General features: G+C 34.2%; 2 protein-coding genes across 5 annotated transcripts in view; both read right to left on the bottom strand.

Moving 5' to 3' along the window:
* Positions 1 to 595: 595 nt before the first annotated feature.
* Positions 596 to 10,417, bottom strand: LOC128985499 (spermine synthase-like). Of its 3 annotated transcripts, none has more exons than XM_054405048.1 (8): positions 10,249 to 10,417; positions 7,249 to 7,531; positions 6,777 to 6,888; positions 5,847 to 5,969; positions 4,271 to 4,425; positions 3,633 to 3,722; positions 2,882 to 3,073; positions 596 to 1,232 (listed from the first exon to the last, which is right to left on the bottom strand). In XM_054405048.1, the coding sequence occupies exons 2-8, from the start codon at positions 7,522 to 7,524 to the stop codon at positions 1,077 to 1,079; spliced, it is 1,104 nt and encodes a 367-aa protein (XP_054261023.1). In that variant the 5' UTR covers positions 7,525 to 7,531; positions 10,249 to 10,417; the 3' UTR covers positions 596 to 1,076. The 3 variants fall into 3 exon arrangements, with proteins under 3 accessions (XP_054261023.1, XP_054261025.1, XP_054261024.1); XM_054405050.1 differs by lacking the exon at positions 10,249 to 10,417 and adding an exon at positions 10,054 to 10,069; XM_054405049.1 differs by lacking the exon at positions 10,249 to 10,417 and adding an exon at positions 8,211 to 8,299.
* Positions 10,418 to 12,386: 1,969 nt separating this feature from the next.
* The window catches only part of LOC128985500 (spermine synthase-like), a 29,540-nt gene continuing 22,594 nt past the window's right edge, over positions 12,387 to 19,332 (bottom strand). For both annotated transcript variants that reach the window (XM_054405051.1, XM_054405053.1), the window contains exons 6-8: positions 18,669 to 18,758; positions 16,369 to 16,560; positions 12,387 to 14,936 (exon numbers count right to left, since the gene is read on the bottom strand). In XM_054405051.1, coding sequence (XP_054261026.1) covers positions 14,781 to 14,936; positions 16,369 to 16,560; positions 18,669 to 18,758 — 438 coding nt within the window. In that variant the 3' untranslated portion in view covers positions 12,387 to 14,780. The remainder of the gene's footprint in view (positions 14,937 to 16,368; positions 16,561 to 18,668; positions 18,759 to 19,332) is intronic.

The raw sequence follows: 19,332 nt of genomic DNA on the forward strand, positions 1-19,332 counted from the left end.
CACTGTTTATTTAATATTTTAGACGTTGGAGTTTGTGAAATTTGGACATTATGAACCTCACCCCATGAAAATAGTCCAGTGAGATTAAAGTAACAACAAACACTAGTATTAATTAAAGCACAAATAAACAAATATGTTGCAATGTACAATAGATATTACAAAATGCTATACCACATCACATTTGTGCATATTTTAAGCAGTTTACGTCAATATATTTTTTCAGTATTAACAAGTCATTCTAAAAATGAACTGAGCTAAACGCTTTAAAGCTTTATCAAATGAAAACGATTGTCTACCAAGACAATACGCAACATTAAATGGTATCTTTACACGTCACAAAGTTAAGAAGTCGTTAGAACTGCATGGTACATTGAACATTAATGAACACACTGTTATATTTGGAAATTTTACATGTTTTACGAGCCAACTAAATTATTTTGTTGCAAAGCATTCCAGTTTTAATTAAAAGACTTAAAACAACCAACAACGTATAAATATAAAGTTTTATGTTGAAGTGTTTTACTATAGAGGTTTTCACTAGGTTTTCGACTATAGAAGAGTGGATAGGCAGGTCAAGTAATTTGTACGATAAAAATATTAAATAAATATTTACTTAGGAAATACAGTTTTGTACAATCCTTAAAATACAGTCCGTTTATGAACTCTCTACACACCTTTTGAGATATCTTTACTGGACCAAAGACAAACTAAAATATCTTGTTAAAACTTCAAAAACTCACAAGTAACTCTTTAAGCTACCTTTCAATTAGTACAAAATTTGGTACACTAGTTACTTACAGACCTATTTTGAGAAAATAATATTTTTTTTAGTCTTAAAATGGCGGCCATTCATGACATAATGCTGTTTAAAAAATAAACAAAAGTTTTGTGAAAAACAAAATGGCGGCTAAACAGGCAACTTTTGAGTTTTGGAACAGTACCTTAAATGTCGGTAGAGATTTCGAGAAGACCCTACAATGTATAAAACAATAACAGTAAAGCATTTCTTCACTTTGTGAAGTGCGACCCACAAAACTTTTGAGTCGTAGGTGTACATTACGTAAGCTCAAACACGATTATTCTCTTTTTCTCAACCACACTTGATAAAACACCCAATCTTCTAGAAATGACGGGATGAATGCTTTGTCCTTAGCAAACTCCACGGAGCACGGTAAATTTCTCAGTTCGTTTTCATAAAGAGCGAGAGATGCAGGTCTACAAGCAGCGTCGCCCTGTAAAATCAATCACTCCAAAAATTAATCACAAAATATTCTTTTTGGTATCTTTCAGAGTTGTAGGGTTAGAAAAATCAAATCCTATCTTTTAAAATATTGATTTTTTTCAACAGGGTGTTGGTTGTCTTTTTTGATCTTGCATTTGCCCATCCACATGGGTCTGTGCGTGGAGCATAATTAATGAGCAAAAGTGAGACAGTATGGTACAATCATGAATTAACTGTGTTAATATATTTTTTATGACAGCTCTGGGAGACGCTGCTTGGCATTACTACTATAGATTTGTAGTCTATCGCACTACCAACTGAGCCATTTACTAAGAATTAAAGAGACGAAGGACAGGATAAGCAGGCTTACCTTAAAAATTGTAGGCACCCCACTTCATAAAAGCAGCACAAAAGAAAACACAATGAAAAATCTAATTCGAAGCCACTGACCCTATCTTAACATTAAGAGTTTCTAAAAGTCCTTAAATGGTAATGGAAGCATTGTTGTCAACACAATGGATTTGCAAATTAATACTTAAAAATAAGGGGTTTTGGTTTCTATGTATAGCCTACTGTATATAATTACTAATTATTATTTACACGAGAGTCTAAACTTGTTTTACATATGGAAAGGGAAATGGAACTGTTATCTGAGATTAAGGTTCGGGGGCTCCGTGGTTTGACAAGCCACTGATACGAAAGTTTCCATTCCCAAGTTAGTTGTGATGGAGGAGGGAAAGATCTTATAATCTAATGTAGGCCTAATCTTTGAAAGTAGGTTCTAAAACTTGGTGTGTCTGTATCAGCAAAGTACTAGTAAGGAATGAGAGTTAAAAGTTCTGATAAAATAATTAGGCTACCGGAAACCAAAATCATTGTCATCATTCAGAAGCTCAAAAAACTCATTTTTAAATCAGGTTAATGATGAAACATAACACAACACCCTTAGTTTTATAGAGTTTTGGCACAACGAAATTTCCTGAATAAGAAATAGTCCATCCAGCCACAAGAACCCCAAAACCTTATGTTACACACTAAAATGAGAGTATTTCACTGTCAAGGATTTTCAACCATGAACAGATTAAAAGTTAACAAGAAATCTTTCTCTTCCTAGTTCAAATTGAAAGTGTAAAGTAAAGTATAAGTGTGAAGTATTGGTATGAAAGTGCTGTGTGTAACTGTGAAATTATTGAGAAAAATGTGAAGTTTTAGTGATCGTTATGCCAGAGTGAAATCTTTCTCATTCCGACAAACCTGCTTTTATAATAAAAATAATTCTATAAGAGTATTGTTTTTTTCATTCCGCTAAAAGCAAAAGACGATTTCTTGGGACAGTGGGCTTACCTGAATCTGAAATAGCCCATTGAAGCCCATTGGTGAAGCACCATCCCGTCACAAGAAACGCAAAACTTTACACCAAACCCATATCATTAGAGTATTTCACTGTCGCTAACATAATTTTCAACTTAGGAAGGTAATGAGTTAATGTTTTGTGTAGTTTAAGTTTTCAGTTTCTTGAGCCAGTTTGGACTCTCTCCCATTGAGTTAAGCCTTCTATCAACACAAAAATTCTTAAAACCCATACCCTTTTGCTTTAAGTCACATGCTTAAAAAGGAAAAATTATAGCCTACAAATAAAAAAACTCAAATTCAACTTACGTGGGACATAAACTTGCCGCTCGGCCTTAACACTTGGAAGGCTTTGTTGAGGATAAGTCGCAGAAAGTCCCATAGCTCTCCTTGGGCACATGTTGACACAGGTATTTCTGTCAAGTCTCCGAAAACATAGTCAACTTGCTTTCCTTCAGTGATCATTTTGTCAAGAGATTTTATACAGTCATCAATCACCACCTGGGAAAATCAACAATAATTTATATGTAAACACCACTTTTTGATAGAAAAAGCATATTAGCCTATTTGAAAGAAGTCCAAAGTTTATTATACAGTAGAATTCCGATCATCCAAATCAATTGGGACCACAACACATTCGGATGATTCAATTCAAGATAGCCTATTTTACAGGAAATAGGCTGAGTTGAGCCGAGCTTTAACTATTATGATCGCAAAATGTGTCTGTAAATTTTGTACTATCGAAAAATTCAAGCTTTTTCCACGATTACAAAGTACAATTATGATTTTCTTTCACCGCGGGAGACAAAGATGATGTCTAAAGATTAGGAAAATATTCAAGATTTTGCCACAGCCGCAGAAAAAGATTACGTTGTTTATGTAACCGAGGGACGATGAAGATGAAGATGTACAAGATTTTGGCGTGGTTGTGGAAAACTGCTATAAGGAAATTTGCTTTAAATAATTAAAGTCCTACTAATTAGGACTCACAACAAGTAGGTCTGAAAAATCAAATGTTTCTGAAGGTTTAGCTGTACAGATTTTGCTGATTAGTGTTTACCTTATAGTTGGATCCCTCCAGCTGGTCCAGAATATCTCCACAGCAGCCTCTCATATGTTCCCTGCATGCTCTGATCACTACCTCATCTAACTGAAACATTCATCAATAATACACTTAATGAAAGTCACATTTATGTTTTTAATGACCTGATAAATAGACATTAAGCCAATTTTTTTTCATTATGACCTAAGGTGATTGTTTAGGACACAAGTATAAAGATCGAGGCCAGGTCAAGGTAAAGAAATAAGTGAGTGACAAAGGTGAATTTTTTGGCCATACTATACAGTTCTTTAAAGTTACTAGCTAACGAAAGAGATTATGCAGGAATGAAAGGAAAGCAGAAGGGAGGTGAGAATTCATCCCCAAATACAGATTGGCCAAAGTTCTGTGTGAGCAGCCAGAACTGGTCGGGTCTAGGTGAGTGGGTTGGCGGGGGTACTTTCGTGAATACATTTGTCTTGCTACCTACTCAGTATGACTCACTCACCCCTAATCCCAGCACTGCCAATAACTGGCACCTGTATGTTGTAGTTCGGCTAGTAGGAAACCCGTCCGCACGCACAGAATCATCGGCTGAACTATACCCCCTAAGGCATCTACCTACAATTTTTCCACCTCCAAAAAGCTACTACACTCACCTCCAACATGGTGACAAACTTGGGCTTCTCTTTGAGCAGTTCATACAGCAGTGCTCCATCTCCACCTCCAAGTATCACTATTTCTTTCCCTGCGTAATCTTCCTTGCCTCTCTGCATCAATGTCTCGGTGTAGATCAGGTCTCGCTCCGACATATCTGATTTTACAGTCAGATCATATAGTAAAAATTTAATATGATACATTCAAGTTTTGACAGGTTTAAAAAGAACTGCAGTATACGTATAAAAAATATGGTATGTGTTGATTACAACAGCGTTTCCAAGCCTGTGGTACGATGAGGCCACTCTTTTAGTAATTGGTGATGTTCTATGTATGATTCTTATATGTCAGAATTGTTTGGGCTGGCTTATTGGTAACTGTGTAGTCAACAAGACGTGAGAACGAGGACGAGATCATTTTGTTAGTCTAATAAAGTAAAACTATTTGAAATAATATCTCTCACGTTTAATAAGAAAAATTAAAGATTGTGCTCATTGCTTAGTACTTTACTTAGGTATTCATGGATTGAAAATATAACATTTTAGGGAAAGCCTTTTTTTTATGATTGGAACCACAAGAAATTGAAACCATTTATTCATACATTCACTTTGACCTTACATGACAGGCTGGATTCTGTGTTTTCTAAATTCAGCCTTCTCATTAAAGTTGTGTTTTTTATTGTTTTTTTTTTTAAGTCCTCAATCCAGTATAATGTGTTTTGTATTTAAAACTTAAGAGTATAGATATTCATTTATCAAAAATATAATAAAATATCAAATATCATACACACTACACAGAATTTCCTTTTGCATCTGGATAATGGGTTAATTAGGTTAGCAAAGGTAACACTGTATTACATTACAAATAATTAGGTAATTTATCAAACGGATATGGTATTAATAAAGTGTGTTAAAGCTCAATTTGATAATCAAATCAAATCAAATAATTGTTGTAGACATTTAACAATGCATTAACAATCGTCACAAAATACATAATGCTGTTATAATACAGCAAATAAATACTTACATCTAATCAATCAATATGATAAAAAAACAGATCCACAAAAATATATATAAAATACAGGCACAATTAAATAGAAATATTTTGACATGTAAAAAAATCCTCCACTGTATAAGGGCATTTTTGTATTAAATATGTTTTCAATTTTGATTTGAAAGTGTTCAAGGACAACTCCCGAGACTCCACTGATAAATTATTAAACAATTTAGCTGCCATGTATTGAATGTTTGTTTGACTCTTTGAGTATTTACAAAGCTTTGAGTATTTCTTTGAGTATTTGAAAGTCGTTTTTAAATCTGGTTTCATAATTATGTTCATTTGAATCTTCTGAGAAAATTTCTAAATGATTTTTTACATACAACAGAACTTAAAGAATATATAGGCTATTGCAGGTAAAGTTAAAATTTTGAAATGTTTAAATATAGGTTTACAGTGAGTTCTAGAGCGAAACACAACAGTAATATACTGCTAAACTAAGCGTAACATTTGATAATCACAACAACCATTCAAATATTAGGTTGTTCTCAAATAAATTAACCAATTCCGAAGCATACTTACTTTGGTTTTCGTCCAAAACCAACATATTTCCAAAACTCTTAGTGTGAAAAATTTGAACCTTCTGGTATGGTGATTGTTCCTCAAAAACAACAGCATCAATATCATACTCTATGAGCCTCTCATCTGTGAAAAAAATTATTTTAAGAAGATTCTATTCTATGAATTGTACAGAAACATATTTAGTATGTGTGCTTAATGAGCTATTTTACAATATATTAAAAAATATTACGAACAAGGACAATTTGTTATGCAAATTTTGTCATATAACATTTTGGTTAAACATTAAAAATACATATCACTGTGTTTAACCAACTATTTTAACTTTTGAGTCAGTAAATTCATTTAACCAGTAAAAAATTCCTGGATTTTCAAGGGTTTCCAAGAATAGAGGGTCAGCAATATTAGGCTATCACTTTGTTGCCATGATATTGTACCATGATAATTAAAGTCTAGACTGATCCCTAAGAAGAAACAAGTGGTTGACATAATCACAGTAGAACTTCGATAACAAGTTTCTGATGGGGATTATCAAAAAGACTTGTTATCAAGGTAGACTTCTTATTAAGAATCAATAACATCTGATTCATAGCCTGCTCTAATACAAGGTCGCGTTGTTGGCGTGTGGCAATGTTGCAATGGCATGCCTATTGATTATCATGGTAATAATGGAAATAACAAAAGTTTAAAATAAACATTACCTATACTCTCCATTATAAATTAGTACAACAGATGTTTAAATTGTCTAATACCCAGTACCGGAGTAGGAAAATGAACTCTGAACAGCTGTTTCATTGTGAAGGGACAGCATCGTTGCCATTTTTGTCATGCCACGGCCTTCTGTTACAGGAGGCTATGCCTGATTACAGGTATGATACAGTACTAGATTTTGTGGGTCTTATCATCAAAGTTCCACAGTATTGTTTTAGTTACCAGCAGTGAGGAAGTATCTGTCGATGTTGCCTCCTCGAGTCAGAGCAGGATACTTGTGGCTTCTCGTACTTTTTGTTTGTTTGGTCAAATTCTCTTCCAGTTGTCGAATAGTCTGTCAGACAAAAGCAAAAAAGGTTCAATGTTAGTACAACACTAGAACATCTACCAAACTCTTAAACAATGTTGCAAAATAAAAAAAATAATTGCAAGACTACTTTTTGGAAAAATTTTTTGAAGGGGTATCGAAGTTGTTTGAGTATTGTTTGATTTCTGAACTTTCATTTATCTAGATGACTTGTAATCCAATTATTCCATGTTAATCAGAATATTCAAGTAGAAACCTTTTTTAAGACCAAGTCAATCTAGAAGCCAAAATCATACTTTTAAACCATCTTTTACTTGTAAACATTGTGAAATATAAATTTAAAATTTGTATAAATTATTGATGAAACTCTACTTGACTTAGGCCTACCTCAAACGACAAAAAAGGTTCATCGCCGTTTTCCCGGTAATATTCAATGTTGATAGATATGACACCCTTGGTAAAAGCTCTGACAGTTATGAAAGAGTCTCTCACAGCTGTGAAAGTATACAAGGTTCCTCCGCCTTGAAAGTCACTGGTGTAAACCTCCTTCAGCTCCGGGATGAACTTTGATAACACATCCTGGACTGCGGACTTGAGGCCATTTTTCTCCAAAATTTTTTGAGGGTCAACTGTCAAATCCAAGAGGATTGTGTTGACAGCCATACTTATTCTGAAAAAATAAGAAGCATTATGATAATTAAAAATGAATTAGTATTGTATTTTTCTGATCAGTCGTCAATTGGATCCTCGGAAAAGTCATTAGGTTTTTGATGGTTCAAAACTGGACCCAGCTGTTATTGGCCCTTTAGTAATGGTCATGAGTAAAGAAGCCGATTATCTTAGTCGGTAAGAAAGCCACACAAAGTATTTCACTCAATTTTAAACTCACTCTTTGCTGTATCCCCAGAGCTTCCCGAATGAATTGGTAATATATTTTGACCATTCATATTATTTAACAATTTATTGGACCTCAAAGTGTTAATACTAAATTACGTCATGATCCAACAAATATTTAACAAAATAAAACTTTAGGCAAGGAGCCACTATTTTTAATATTTTAAATCTTTGCTCATAAAAAATGTTTATTAAAAAGTGGTATTTTAAATAATTGATTTCTTGATTTATTTAGACCATCTTACACCTTGTTAAGCACTTACGTGTAAAAATTAAAATTTTAACCACTCATACAAGTTAAATTTTGAACACCCTTTTGGAAACTTTTGAGCTACAAAATACAACTTAGCTCTAGATGTTTTGACTCTTAAAATAAAATAAAAACTAATTTTAAGAATTAGGTTTTAAGGCCTAGCCTATTTAAATCTAAGATTATAAGAATTATAATGTGCTACCTCTAAATGAATTTAAAGTTTTACTGGAGTAATAAAAATCCCGTGTTACCGCCTCACTCACAATTGAGATAATAACTTAACTACTAACTATTTGATTGCCGCTGTAACCTTGAATTTCTACCAAGTTATTAACAATTAACATCCAAATATTCCAAAAGGTCTAGATGAGGTTTTCCCCTCTCTTGAAACTAACTTCCCCCCCCCCCCCCGAAACTAAACATTTCCCCATGGCTGCCTCTATTGTGTGATTCAGAATATAATTGCCAGGTGTGCGTTTGTCGTGATGAGTAAAACATTGAAATGAACAAAACTAGCAGTGATACGTGGCAAAATACATTATTTCTGATATTTGTCTACCATATATTTTAAAGAAACCTCATCTAACTTATATAAGTAGCCTAAGATGATTTTATGTATTTTGAAAAATTCTAATAAATACAAAAAGTTCAACAAATACAAAAATAAATACAATAAATACAAAATACTAATGAATACAACATACCAATTAACTCATACATCGCTTTTTTGTGGTAATTTGAGTGATATAGTCACAAAATAAATATGTCACAAAGATTGGTTGGTATTGTAGTTTGTTTAGGTAGTATGGGAGTATACAGGGCTGGCAAGAGCCGTCACGGGCCCCTGGGCTGAGCGATCCTGGGGCTCCTATTTTCCTGATTTAGTGCCCAGCCGCTTGTGTGCTGTTTGTTACAAATAAAATAACAATACGTACAGTATATCTAAGATGTTTGATAGTTTGATTAATTCTCGTGCCCACAGTTGCAATTTATTCACAGTCAAGACTTAAATCAAACAATTCAAACTCAAAAATTACTTAGTGAACTGGTAAACCATAAGATACTAAAATTTTTGACTTAAGCAGATTACATGTATACAGAAAAGATTTTACATTTGACTGGGCCCCCCCTGTCCCACCCTACAGCCAGCCCTGGGAGTATACACTTTGACTATGTATGTAATTACAAAACTGGCTGCTTACAAGTTGCTTTAGGAATATTTCTTAGGTAACATTAATATTTTTACATAGTTGGAACATTCTGTGTTTGCCTTATCATGTTTCAATAATTCAAACTTTGCTACTTAATTATACTTCATGCAGTACCAAAATAATTTAATCAAATAGGGCAAAGAAAAGTAAGATACAGAGGAAACATTCTATGATACACTTAAGTGGTGTCTAGCGCTAAGTTAGTAGGCCTACTGGTATATAGGGTAATGACCCCCTTCATGTAGTAGCCAACTACAACGCTCACAGTGGAGGAAGACTCTGTGCGATACGAAATTCTGCACACTGCTCACCGTCAGGCTCTTCCATTGTTTAACTTATCACAAGTGTATTTCCGCCCCAACATACTAGAGCTCAAAAGCACATGGTTGTCCCATAAGCTTGTATCCTCTGTACCTTACTTCTCTATAAATAGGGTTAACTTAGCTTTTATCTGGAAAGCAGCATAAAAAAGAAAATTAGGTGCTAGTGCCGAAAGTCCAAATTTATCCCACATCCCATTTAGATCTCATACAAGGTTTGGAAATCCCGATTTAGGGATAAAATCCCGTGTATGGAAACACTGAGGTGGTTACTTTAAAACCTGACTTGTAACATTTTTATAAAGTTGATCCATAGGCCTTATTTTCAACTTTAAAACATAACTTAGGCTACATTTAATACACAAAAAAACAATTCCTTTGTTTACAACTATGTAATATTATACTGTCAGCCAATTAAAATCCAAACCAAACCATTAATAGTTGTTTTAGGCTTTAGTCAACTTTTATTGAAATTAATTTGGATAATTTTTATTACACTAATTTTTTACCTAACTTAGTGCATTTGGAAAGAACAAAATCTAATTACTTGAAAACAATAATAAAACTATTTATAGGTAACTGATCCCCATTAAGACGAATATTTAACCTAAAACTACATACAAAAAAACAAAGCAATAACAGGTTTTGCATGGCAATCAACAGGTGGCTAAAAGTGCAAATACTTGCATAAATTTCGGCATTAACTAACCTTAAAATTTCTGCTGAAACCAAATCATAGAATTTGCAGTCTTATACCTATCAATGAGGTATACAACAATAGTTTTTAGTCAACTTATAAAACATGTACAGTTACCATTCACTGACAAAAGTTTTGTCTAGTCTTCGTCCTCAAGTTTCGAAGCGTCTAGCTAAACATTAGACAAGACAATGTAAACAACACAAACAATAGAGTAAACAAACCCATGTGTAGCACAAAGAAAGAAAAGAAGAAGGTTTGAAATCTCGCTCACTAGCGAATGACAGAAGACTGAAGAGTAACAGCTGTACTCCATAGAGGAAGATGTGGTCGTTTTAGGGTCCAAGGTTACAGGACTAAGGTAACATATATTTACTGCCAAGATCCACCTCAATGAGCTAGCTGTGGTTATTATAATAGAATCAGCCTTGAGCTTGAGATTAGAAGTAATGCGAACACGTAAAGTTCTGACTAAACTATCTTATATGATCAGATGATTATCTTTCCGGTTTAAAGGCCGTCTATGGTTAATACAGACATTTTGTTAAATATAAAATTTATTTTAGCCTTTTGTATCAACATAGAAGTATTTTGAAAACGCGTACTGTATTATTTGTATAACGGCCATAACGGGTTTTGAAGGAAATGTGTTTTTTTATTTTATATAAGCTAAAATAATTAAGAGTTTTATAATATTTTTGAATCAATTATAATAAAATGCGTGTTTTCATGTTGATTACTTTTGAGCTTACTGCAGATACAGGTATAAATAATTTTATCTCGTTCGTTGGTATTTATTTAAGTTATGTGAAATTTTATACAGTAACTAATTATATTCTTATCTTTGGTTATGATCAGGCAATAATAGTTTTATCGGTTGAACTACAAGAAGCAAACTAAGATGTTTTCAAAAGGACTAAAAGGCATACATTGGCCCATTAAATAAAACTACCTAAGCTTTTGAAGGTCTTAAAGACAGACAACCTCGTTTTTTAAAAAATGAAGAAAAGTAAGGGTTCCAAATACCTCATTTGGAACCCTTACTTTTCTTCGTTTTCGAGGGGAATTTAGAACACAAGAAATGAATGTAGTCACTCATATTTTTCTTGAAAATAAGCCTACATAACAGCAATTTTTATCCCCTTTTTGCTCCAGGGGGGGGGGGGGTCCAAGGCCCCCTCCACGATCGCTGATTGTGTACTTCCTTGTACATACATTTTTGTTTTCTTAAAGCTGTCTAACCATGTCAGTGCCTGTCATTATGCAGCCTGTTGTCGCAATATTTGAGTTTAAAGTGTGCTGCAACTGTAAATCCCATTAGTTATGAGGTTCGGTTTAAAAAACTGTTTTTCTTGGCCTTAATACCTATAGAAATTTGTTATCGAGGGTGTAAAAGGTACATAAACAACGTAATAAATCAAAGTTTTAAAGTAATTAAGTTTTAAATAAAAGAAATGGTGCATACCTACAGTTTCAAAACAGCTGAACTAAAAGTTGACGTCCTAAATTTTGTGTTTTCATGACAATGCCTGCCTCAAAAGTTAAATCGCAGAAACGACCTCTCCTTCAATCATGGAAAAGTGAGATTTTCTTCAACCACCCACCACTCAGTCCACGGCCTCTGGGTGACTTTCATTTGTTTTGAGCAAAAAAAACTTGATTAATTTAGTGTTGAGGAGCTCCAATTGCGCTTAACCGGGTGGCTGAGCTTTCAGGCGGCAGAATCATGCGACATGGGAATTTCAAAGGTCGTTCATTGCTATGCTTCCTAGTTTTGTATGAATACCCCTGGTGAGTCGTTTATGATACTTTTCACCAAATTTCCAACAAAAGTAAAAAATTACCAAATATTTATTGTGAAAATGGAACACCTATTTTCTAAGTCTAAATCTATGTTGTAGCTTCATTGAGAACCTAATGAAAAAACTCATGTAGCTTGTTTTTAAAGTGAACTGTGGGAATATTCAGTAAATTTACTAATCTCCAGTTATAATTTTACCTAGCCTTTTTAGTAAACAACGACTTTCTTGTCTACAAAGAGACCTGAAACCACCCGCTCTGTGCAGTAAGTTTAAATAAGTAGGCTTACTGCGGACGTGAATTTGCTAAAAATAATAAGTTTATATGGTTCACAGGAAAGCAAACGGTAATAAATGAGGGAAAATACATCTTTATTCATACAATAAAACCGATTACACAAAAGTGGTGTGTAGAACCTTCATAACAAGCCTCTTGAAAACATAACACATTATAAAATGTTTAGAATATTCCAATATATGGTATTTTCAGCTCAAACCTTGATAAGAAATCAAAGTAAACTTTTATCTTTTAGAGAGGCTTCCTATCAAGGTTCTACAGAACTAACGCAGTATTCATACAGTGAAAAATGTGTTACAAATTATAAAACAAAATATTGTTTTGTTCACTTGATCAACGTATACAGTATGTGATGTCACTTGTGTAAAAAATAAAAATAAATGACAACCTATATTTACAAATAAAATAAGACCGATAAGGTATATTATGACTTTGATAGCAATAATTTGTTAGCAGTAAAGTTATATGACTACTTGATCGTTTTCAAACTATCACTCTCTGACTAGGGAGTAGTTTCAAAGGATAACTTAGTCAAGGAACTAAGACCACTACGACAAAACAAAATTACAACTAAATTGGTCAAATTCTAAAACTAACTAACACACACAAAAAAAGCACCAAAAAAAGATTTATAAACAACCCGTTCTGACCAAAACATCTCACGCTTTTTTGATTTCCAATTATTGTACAGAGCTATTAAAGACGGTTACAGTGTGTTTACTATTAAAAATTAAGTTGCTTCAACTGTTTAGTACTAAAAAAAAGACATTGATGATTAATGTGAGTATGATTTAATAACATAAACATTAAATAAAGAAGTGCATACATATTTGGATACATCAGTTTAAAATAAGCAAATACAATCAAAGAATCTACCTTAATTTAAACCTTTTTTGCAATCCTCTTAAAAAAAAAAACAGAAATTTTACTATACTATATTTAATCATAAGTTATGTTCAGTCTACACCCCCTGAGTCTACATTGGTTAAAGAACAATCAACTAAATTGACTAGAAAACAATTATCTAAACTTAATAACAATGTATGTAATATTGTATACCAAATAGCCTAACAAAAGCATTACAAAAATAATGTCACCCACAGTAAAAGGGGAAAGTTACAACTTAAATTTGTTCAACACAAAAGTGAGTTAAAAAAGTAAATCATGCCATTCGAGTAAAGAATCAGTATACAGAGTCAGTACGGTATACATTAATTACAAAATTATAAAAGAAAGGTCATAATAAAAAAATAACATACCGTAACATTAATTGTGTAGAATAAAGTAAAACTCAGTGTGGAACTTATGTACTAGACATTACCTAGAATCATTGTCAGTGAATTTTGTGGATTTAAACTCGTAAAGGAATTTTTGTGACTTTGCTATACCTTTGTTGAATTTTCAACAGAACAATTTTAAATATAGTAAAATATATTTAATATCATCAACTGAAAGATGCTACAACATTCATAAGTTTTGGAATTTGACAGGATTTACTTCTTCTTGTGATCCTTATACAGTATAGGACCTTGATATCAAAAGTGTCTCATGGAATAATAAGACTTCTATCAAGGTCGACTTCTTATTTAGGTTTGCAATAACCTAATGAAGGATAATGTATTCAAGTGTATTTAAAAATAACACTTGCTATTAAGGTTCTACTGTATATCCTAACAGTCAAAACGTGCAATATGTTAGTATTAACATAGGAAAACAAGGCAAAGTAAAGAATTTTAACTTAAACTAGAATATATTTTGGGAGCATCCAAGATTTTAAAAACTGCTGTGATGTACAAGATACTTTTGTCGGGGGAGCGAGCTGGTCTAGTGGTAGAGCGCAGGACTTTTGTCCCTGAGGTCCCGGGTTTAAATCCAGCCAATCACCAAGGAATTTTATCTAAGTAATAATGCTTCCTACCTTCTCTAGACCTAGCCTGAAGTAATGTAAAAACAATTCCGGACTAAAACATAAAAAATTCAAAAATATAAAAAAGGTACTTTTTTTGTTTTTTAGACTTCTTCTAGAAATCTTACAGATACATAACACAATATAAACTAGACCTACTTGGTGCCCTGAGGTAAATAAACAAATCATCTGGTCAATACACAAAATCCATGAAAACGTTTCTATTTACAAATTCCGACTAGAAACACACACTGTTAAATCACAGGCTAGAATTTGTATTTAAATATCCTTCAACGCACATGGATAACATCTCCTTTGTGCGTGTACATTCATTCCAAACCAACAAAAACCTATTTCATGTCTTTAAATTAATACAATAAACTTACAACAAACAATGTTCTTCGTATTTGTTTCGAATGTCCTATTCTACAGTGATATACACATCTCCTCATGTCATAGTATGGTGCTTACTTCTGTACTGTAATAAATGCACGGTGGCATATCATGGATTAAAGGGATACCGGTGTCATAGAAAGCGTTACTAGTTAACCAACTTGGGCCAAACTTGGTAGAAAACCCAATCTTCGAGGAAAGACGGAACGAAAGCTGTGTCTCGGGTGAAATCGACTGGAATTTGTAAGTTACGCAGCTGGTCTTCAAACATCGCTAGAGATTTCGGGCTGGAAACACCGTTACCCTGTAAAACCCACAGGAATGATTACAAATCAAATAAACTATAGGATACATCCTACATACATTAATTACATTATTACACATAATTTTTAGTCACAAAAAACATTAAAGTAATGTTTTGTACGTTAATAAAAATCATCTAAAGAATAACATCTATCATCGAGCATATAGCCTTTAAAAGTTACTTAAATTAATTTATATTAATTTCTGATTTAATGTTTTCTGGTAGTCTATTGTTTAGTAATTCAAACTTACTGCCATCTTCTCCCAAATTGAGACAACTCCAAGCCTCCATTATATTTTTTCACTTACACGGCTCAGAGAAGTAAGATGCAGAGGATACAAGCTTATGGGACAACCGTGCGCATTTAGCAGTGGTATGTTGGGGTGGAAAATGTACTTGTACCGAGCAAGGAAGAGCCCGAAGGCGATGGCCCCATAGCACATTTGTACAGCAGTTGTAGCGCACAGGGTATTCCTACAGTGTGAGCGCTGTAGTATGTGATGGTGAGGGGAGAAAGAAGAGCAGAAGGGACAAGAAATAGAATTCGTTCTTGACACCATTGTATCCTCTGTCTCTTACTTATCTGTGCTTACGGTAAGATTTTTTATCTTCTATTATTTGACAAAACACTCAACTTAACTAAGGTCCCTATTAGCCGTGAGCAACATGTGGCGCAGCTAGTGGAGCCGCCGGTGGCCCACAGCGTTTTGGAACCTGGACACTAGTCGCGCGACACATTCGTAGCTCGCTCAAACAGCGGAATTCACCACAACACTCTAGTGTCAAACATGACGTTGAGTGACTGCATCCACAATTTGCACGTCACTATTAGCACTGGACATTGTTTATCTAAACTAAAGACAACTAAAAACGCTAATGACCCAAAAAGGAAAGAAAACACTGTTAAAAAGGTCACTGGTAAACAAAGTGAACCGAAGTCACTAATGAATATAACAGCAATATGGCGAGGCACGTCTCAATCGACTCAAACCACGATGTAGACTGTGTGACTGACAGGCTTCGTTTTCACGTTAATAGTGCATGCGAGCGCAGTCAGTGGCGTCGCATGTTGCCCACGGCTAATAGGCTCCATATACTGCAATGCCCCCCGACTGCCTGGACACTAAAACGGTCGCGACACATGTTGCCGGGCAAAATCACTCCCGGCAACACCTCGGGCAGCTTTTTCGGCGGCGCCACCGGTCTCCCCGCGGCTAATAGGCACCATTTGACTCCATGCCCCTCTACACGTCCGACACCTGCGGCTCCACTAGCTGCGCCACATGTTGCTCACGGCTAATAGGGGCCTAAAAGCTTTAATGGACATTCCATTGGGCATTCCAGCACATATGTGGGTTCGAAAATATGTAGAAACAGTTTATGCATTGATTAGTTTAGATTTTTTTTTAAGCAGGCTTTACTATACACTTACATGGGTCAAATATTTTCCCGATGGCTTAATAACTTGCATAGCCTTGTTGAGAATCAGACGAATAAAGTCCCAAACTTCACCTTGTGGAGTCACTGATACAGGAATGTCAGTTAGGTCTCCAAACACGTAATCTACCTTCTTGCCTTCAGCGATCATCTGGTCCAACGATTTGACGCAATCGTCAATCACTATCTGGAAATATAATCAAGACTGAATATTTTCGATGGCCTAAAAAACATGCTTTAAAATAACACCACAATCGTAAAAATCGGTTGAGAAGGACAGGTGAAAAAGGGAAGTTACAGAGAAAACCCTTATTGTATTAAGTATATACAGGATGTTCTGAAATAAACAGCCAAACTCCAGAAATCGTTCTATGGGTTAAAATAAACAGAAAGTTTTTCCAAAATCGTTTTGTTAACCAGATATCTGTGATTTTTTATTTTCAACACAAACGGTTTATTTTCAACGGTTTTATCTTAAGATTTTTCCGACTTATCCTTCATTTAAAATTCCTTATCAAACGATTTCAAGTTCAAAAAAATATAAATAAAAATAGCTGAACTGAAATATCATGATTTTTGTAAAATGAGGTGCACGGGGACGGCTCAAGAGTTCAGGCCAGGTAGGCCCGGGCCTACCCAAAATTGTGGTAGATATTTTAAAATTATAAAGAAATAAAGAAATTTAATTATATCTATATGTAAATAAAGGGAAAGCATTCAAACTAATAATGTTACATTTAAATTTTACAATTCCCCCCTTTTAAGGGGAAAGCCCTTCAAACCTCTCGTTCCCTGATCAAACTCTTTCTCGATCCTTGTCAGGCCTACCCAAAAAATTATTCTTGGAGCCGCCCCTCGAGGTGCAATCAGACTAGCTTATCCAACGACCAAGATATTGGAGCTCCTTATTATGAGGATGAGAATGAGAATGATGATAACAATGATAGTTTAAAATACCCCCGCCGCAGCAAACCTGCTGACTAAGCGAATTTCCATTTGTCGGAATTGATTTTCAATTAAATCTATTTAAATAACATTGAGTTTAACGAGTACCTAGGTTTGCTGCTACAAGGAAACTGTTAAAGTGGGTTTTTTTAGTAAAATACTAGCAGAGTACCCGTCCTTCGTACGGGGTTGGCATAGAAGTATAAAATGCTTATACATATGGTTTGACAGCTCTATTTAAGTGATGTTAAATAATGTTTACATTTAGGCTAGTGACATCATTATTTTAATTTATAATCCTTACCCTCTCTGTTCTAATATTCGTGCAGTATTTAATATGTTTGAACCAGCTGTGTGGAATTGTAAAATCAAAATTCATTTGACAGTTAGTTCTGCTTGTTTACATTTTTAAACTTTGTAGGTTTGTTCTTTGTTACCATGGATACCATCAATCAATATTTACTTTTAAATCTCTCACCTCAAATTTTTGAATGCCCACGGGGCAGAGCCGTAGGACAATATCGAAGCGGGAATAGTTCTATATGTATCCTCGGAACTGTAGCTTCATTTGTGTGCAATTTGAGCCCAGTAGATTCAGTAGTTTTTTAGATTAGCTCATACAAACACACACACACACAGACACCACCTCTTCTTTATAATAGTATAGATAGATTATGAGCTTAGTATACAATAAACAAATTTGCCAGGTTTTATCAAAATATATCCATAAACAAGCAAACGACAACATTTTACAATTTTCTCCATAAGAATAACATGGGAATTTTAAATTTACATTTTTTTTTTATTTTCTCCGTTACCAATAACCGTACAAAAACACTTTGATATACTAAATTATTTGTTTTTTTAAGCTCTTTAAAAAGGTCTAGAGAGAAATTGGGAAATTTTGTGTTTTGAGGGTCAAAAATGAGAAAAACCATTTTTTACCCCATAAAACCCACCGTAAAACCCCGTTCCCATGGTCCGATCATCATTCAAGTTTATCCCGCCTTACACCTTTAAAACAAATTTCATCAAAATCGGACAAAAATTACTCAAGTTATTGCGTTCACAGACGTGTATATATATATATACATATATAAAAATTTGAACGGATGGTATTTTTGGCCTCTGGGGACATCAAAATAAAAAAAGTTAATTGGTCCCGGGCCTAGGTCTTACCGTGCCACCTACGCTATAGGGAAATTCGCTAAAACAAGAATCAACTCGAGTTTGTTTAGCTACTCTTATTATCAATGCCTCATCGGGCATTTAATTTTAGAAAACTCTCAAAATACGAGTGATAAGGATATGATATGAGCAGTATGTTATAGAGCTGTTCATATGGCCTACCTTATAGTTGAGCCCCTCCAACTGGTCCAGAATATCTCCACAGCAGCCTCTCAAATGTTCCCTGCATGCTCTGATCACTACCTCGTCTAACTGAAACATTCAACAATAATAAAACACTTAACGAGGGGATCTTTGCGAAAATTGTGCATTTCAATAGGTTTAAAACGTGTTTACAAGGCAAAACACAAAATAACCTTTTACCTTTTAAAGAGTATGTTCGTTTTAGACAGTTATTGGGTGAATGAGACTACTAATTAAAAATAAATTAAATTATCGATGTAGATTTACACTATAAAGAGTTATTTATAGTGTAGCATGTTTAAAATGCATTTTCATTAACAGCTTAGTCTCTTGTTTGCAATCTGACTGTGGTTAAACATCAAACTGAAGGATCAACTGTTACAATTCACATTCAAAGCACTTTATAAAGAAAGTTGGTGAGCATCACAGGATCGTTGAAAGCCAACTCTAGAAATAAATCAAACACTAGGGGGCCGAAGACCTAAAAGAAATTTCCTTTTCAGTTACCATTAGTGCTAGGTCATAAGCTTTACAGCAACACCTCATTCGTAAGAATCGGTTAAGTAGAACTGGTGAAAAAGGGATGTTACACGGAAAAGCTTTGTTGAATTAAATACTAAGAAAATGTGGCTAAGTGATTCTT

The sequence above is a fragment of the Macrosteles quadrilineatus genome, unplaced genomic scaffold (genome assembly GCF_028750875.1).
Source record: "Macrosteles quadrilineatus isolate MER2022 unplaced genomic scaffold, UCM_ALF_1.0 Scaffold_2__2_contigs__length_208266976, whole genome shotgun sequence".
NCBI classification, from domain to species: Eukaryota; Metazoa; Arthropoda; class Insecta; order Hemiptera; family Cicadellidae; genus Macrosteles; species Macrosteles quadrilineatus.

Excerpts from the sequence above, each read along its gene's own strand:
- LOC128985499 (XM_054405048.1), bottom strand. The coding sequence starts at position 7,524 with ATGGCTGTCAACACAATCCTCTTGGATTTGACAGTTGACCCTCAAAAA. Across the intron at positions 5,970-6,776 it reads CAGATACTTCCTCACTGCTG|ATGAGAGGCTCATAGAGTAT; the intron begins GTAACTAAAACA and ends TTTTTTTCACAG. Across the intron at positions 4,426-5,846 it reads GGTTTTGGACGAAAACCAAA|ATATGTCGGAGCGAGACCTG; the intron begins GTAAGTATGCTT and ends CTGTAAAATCAG.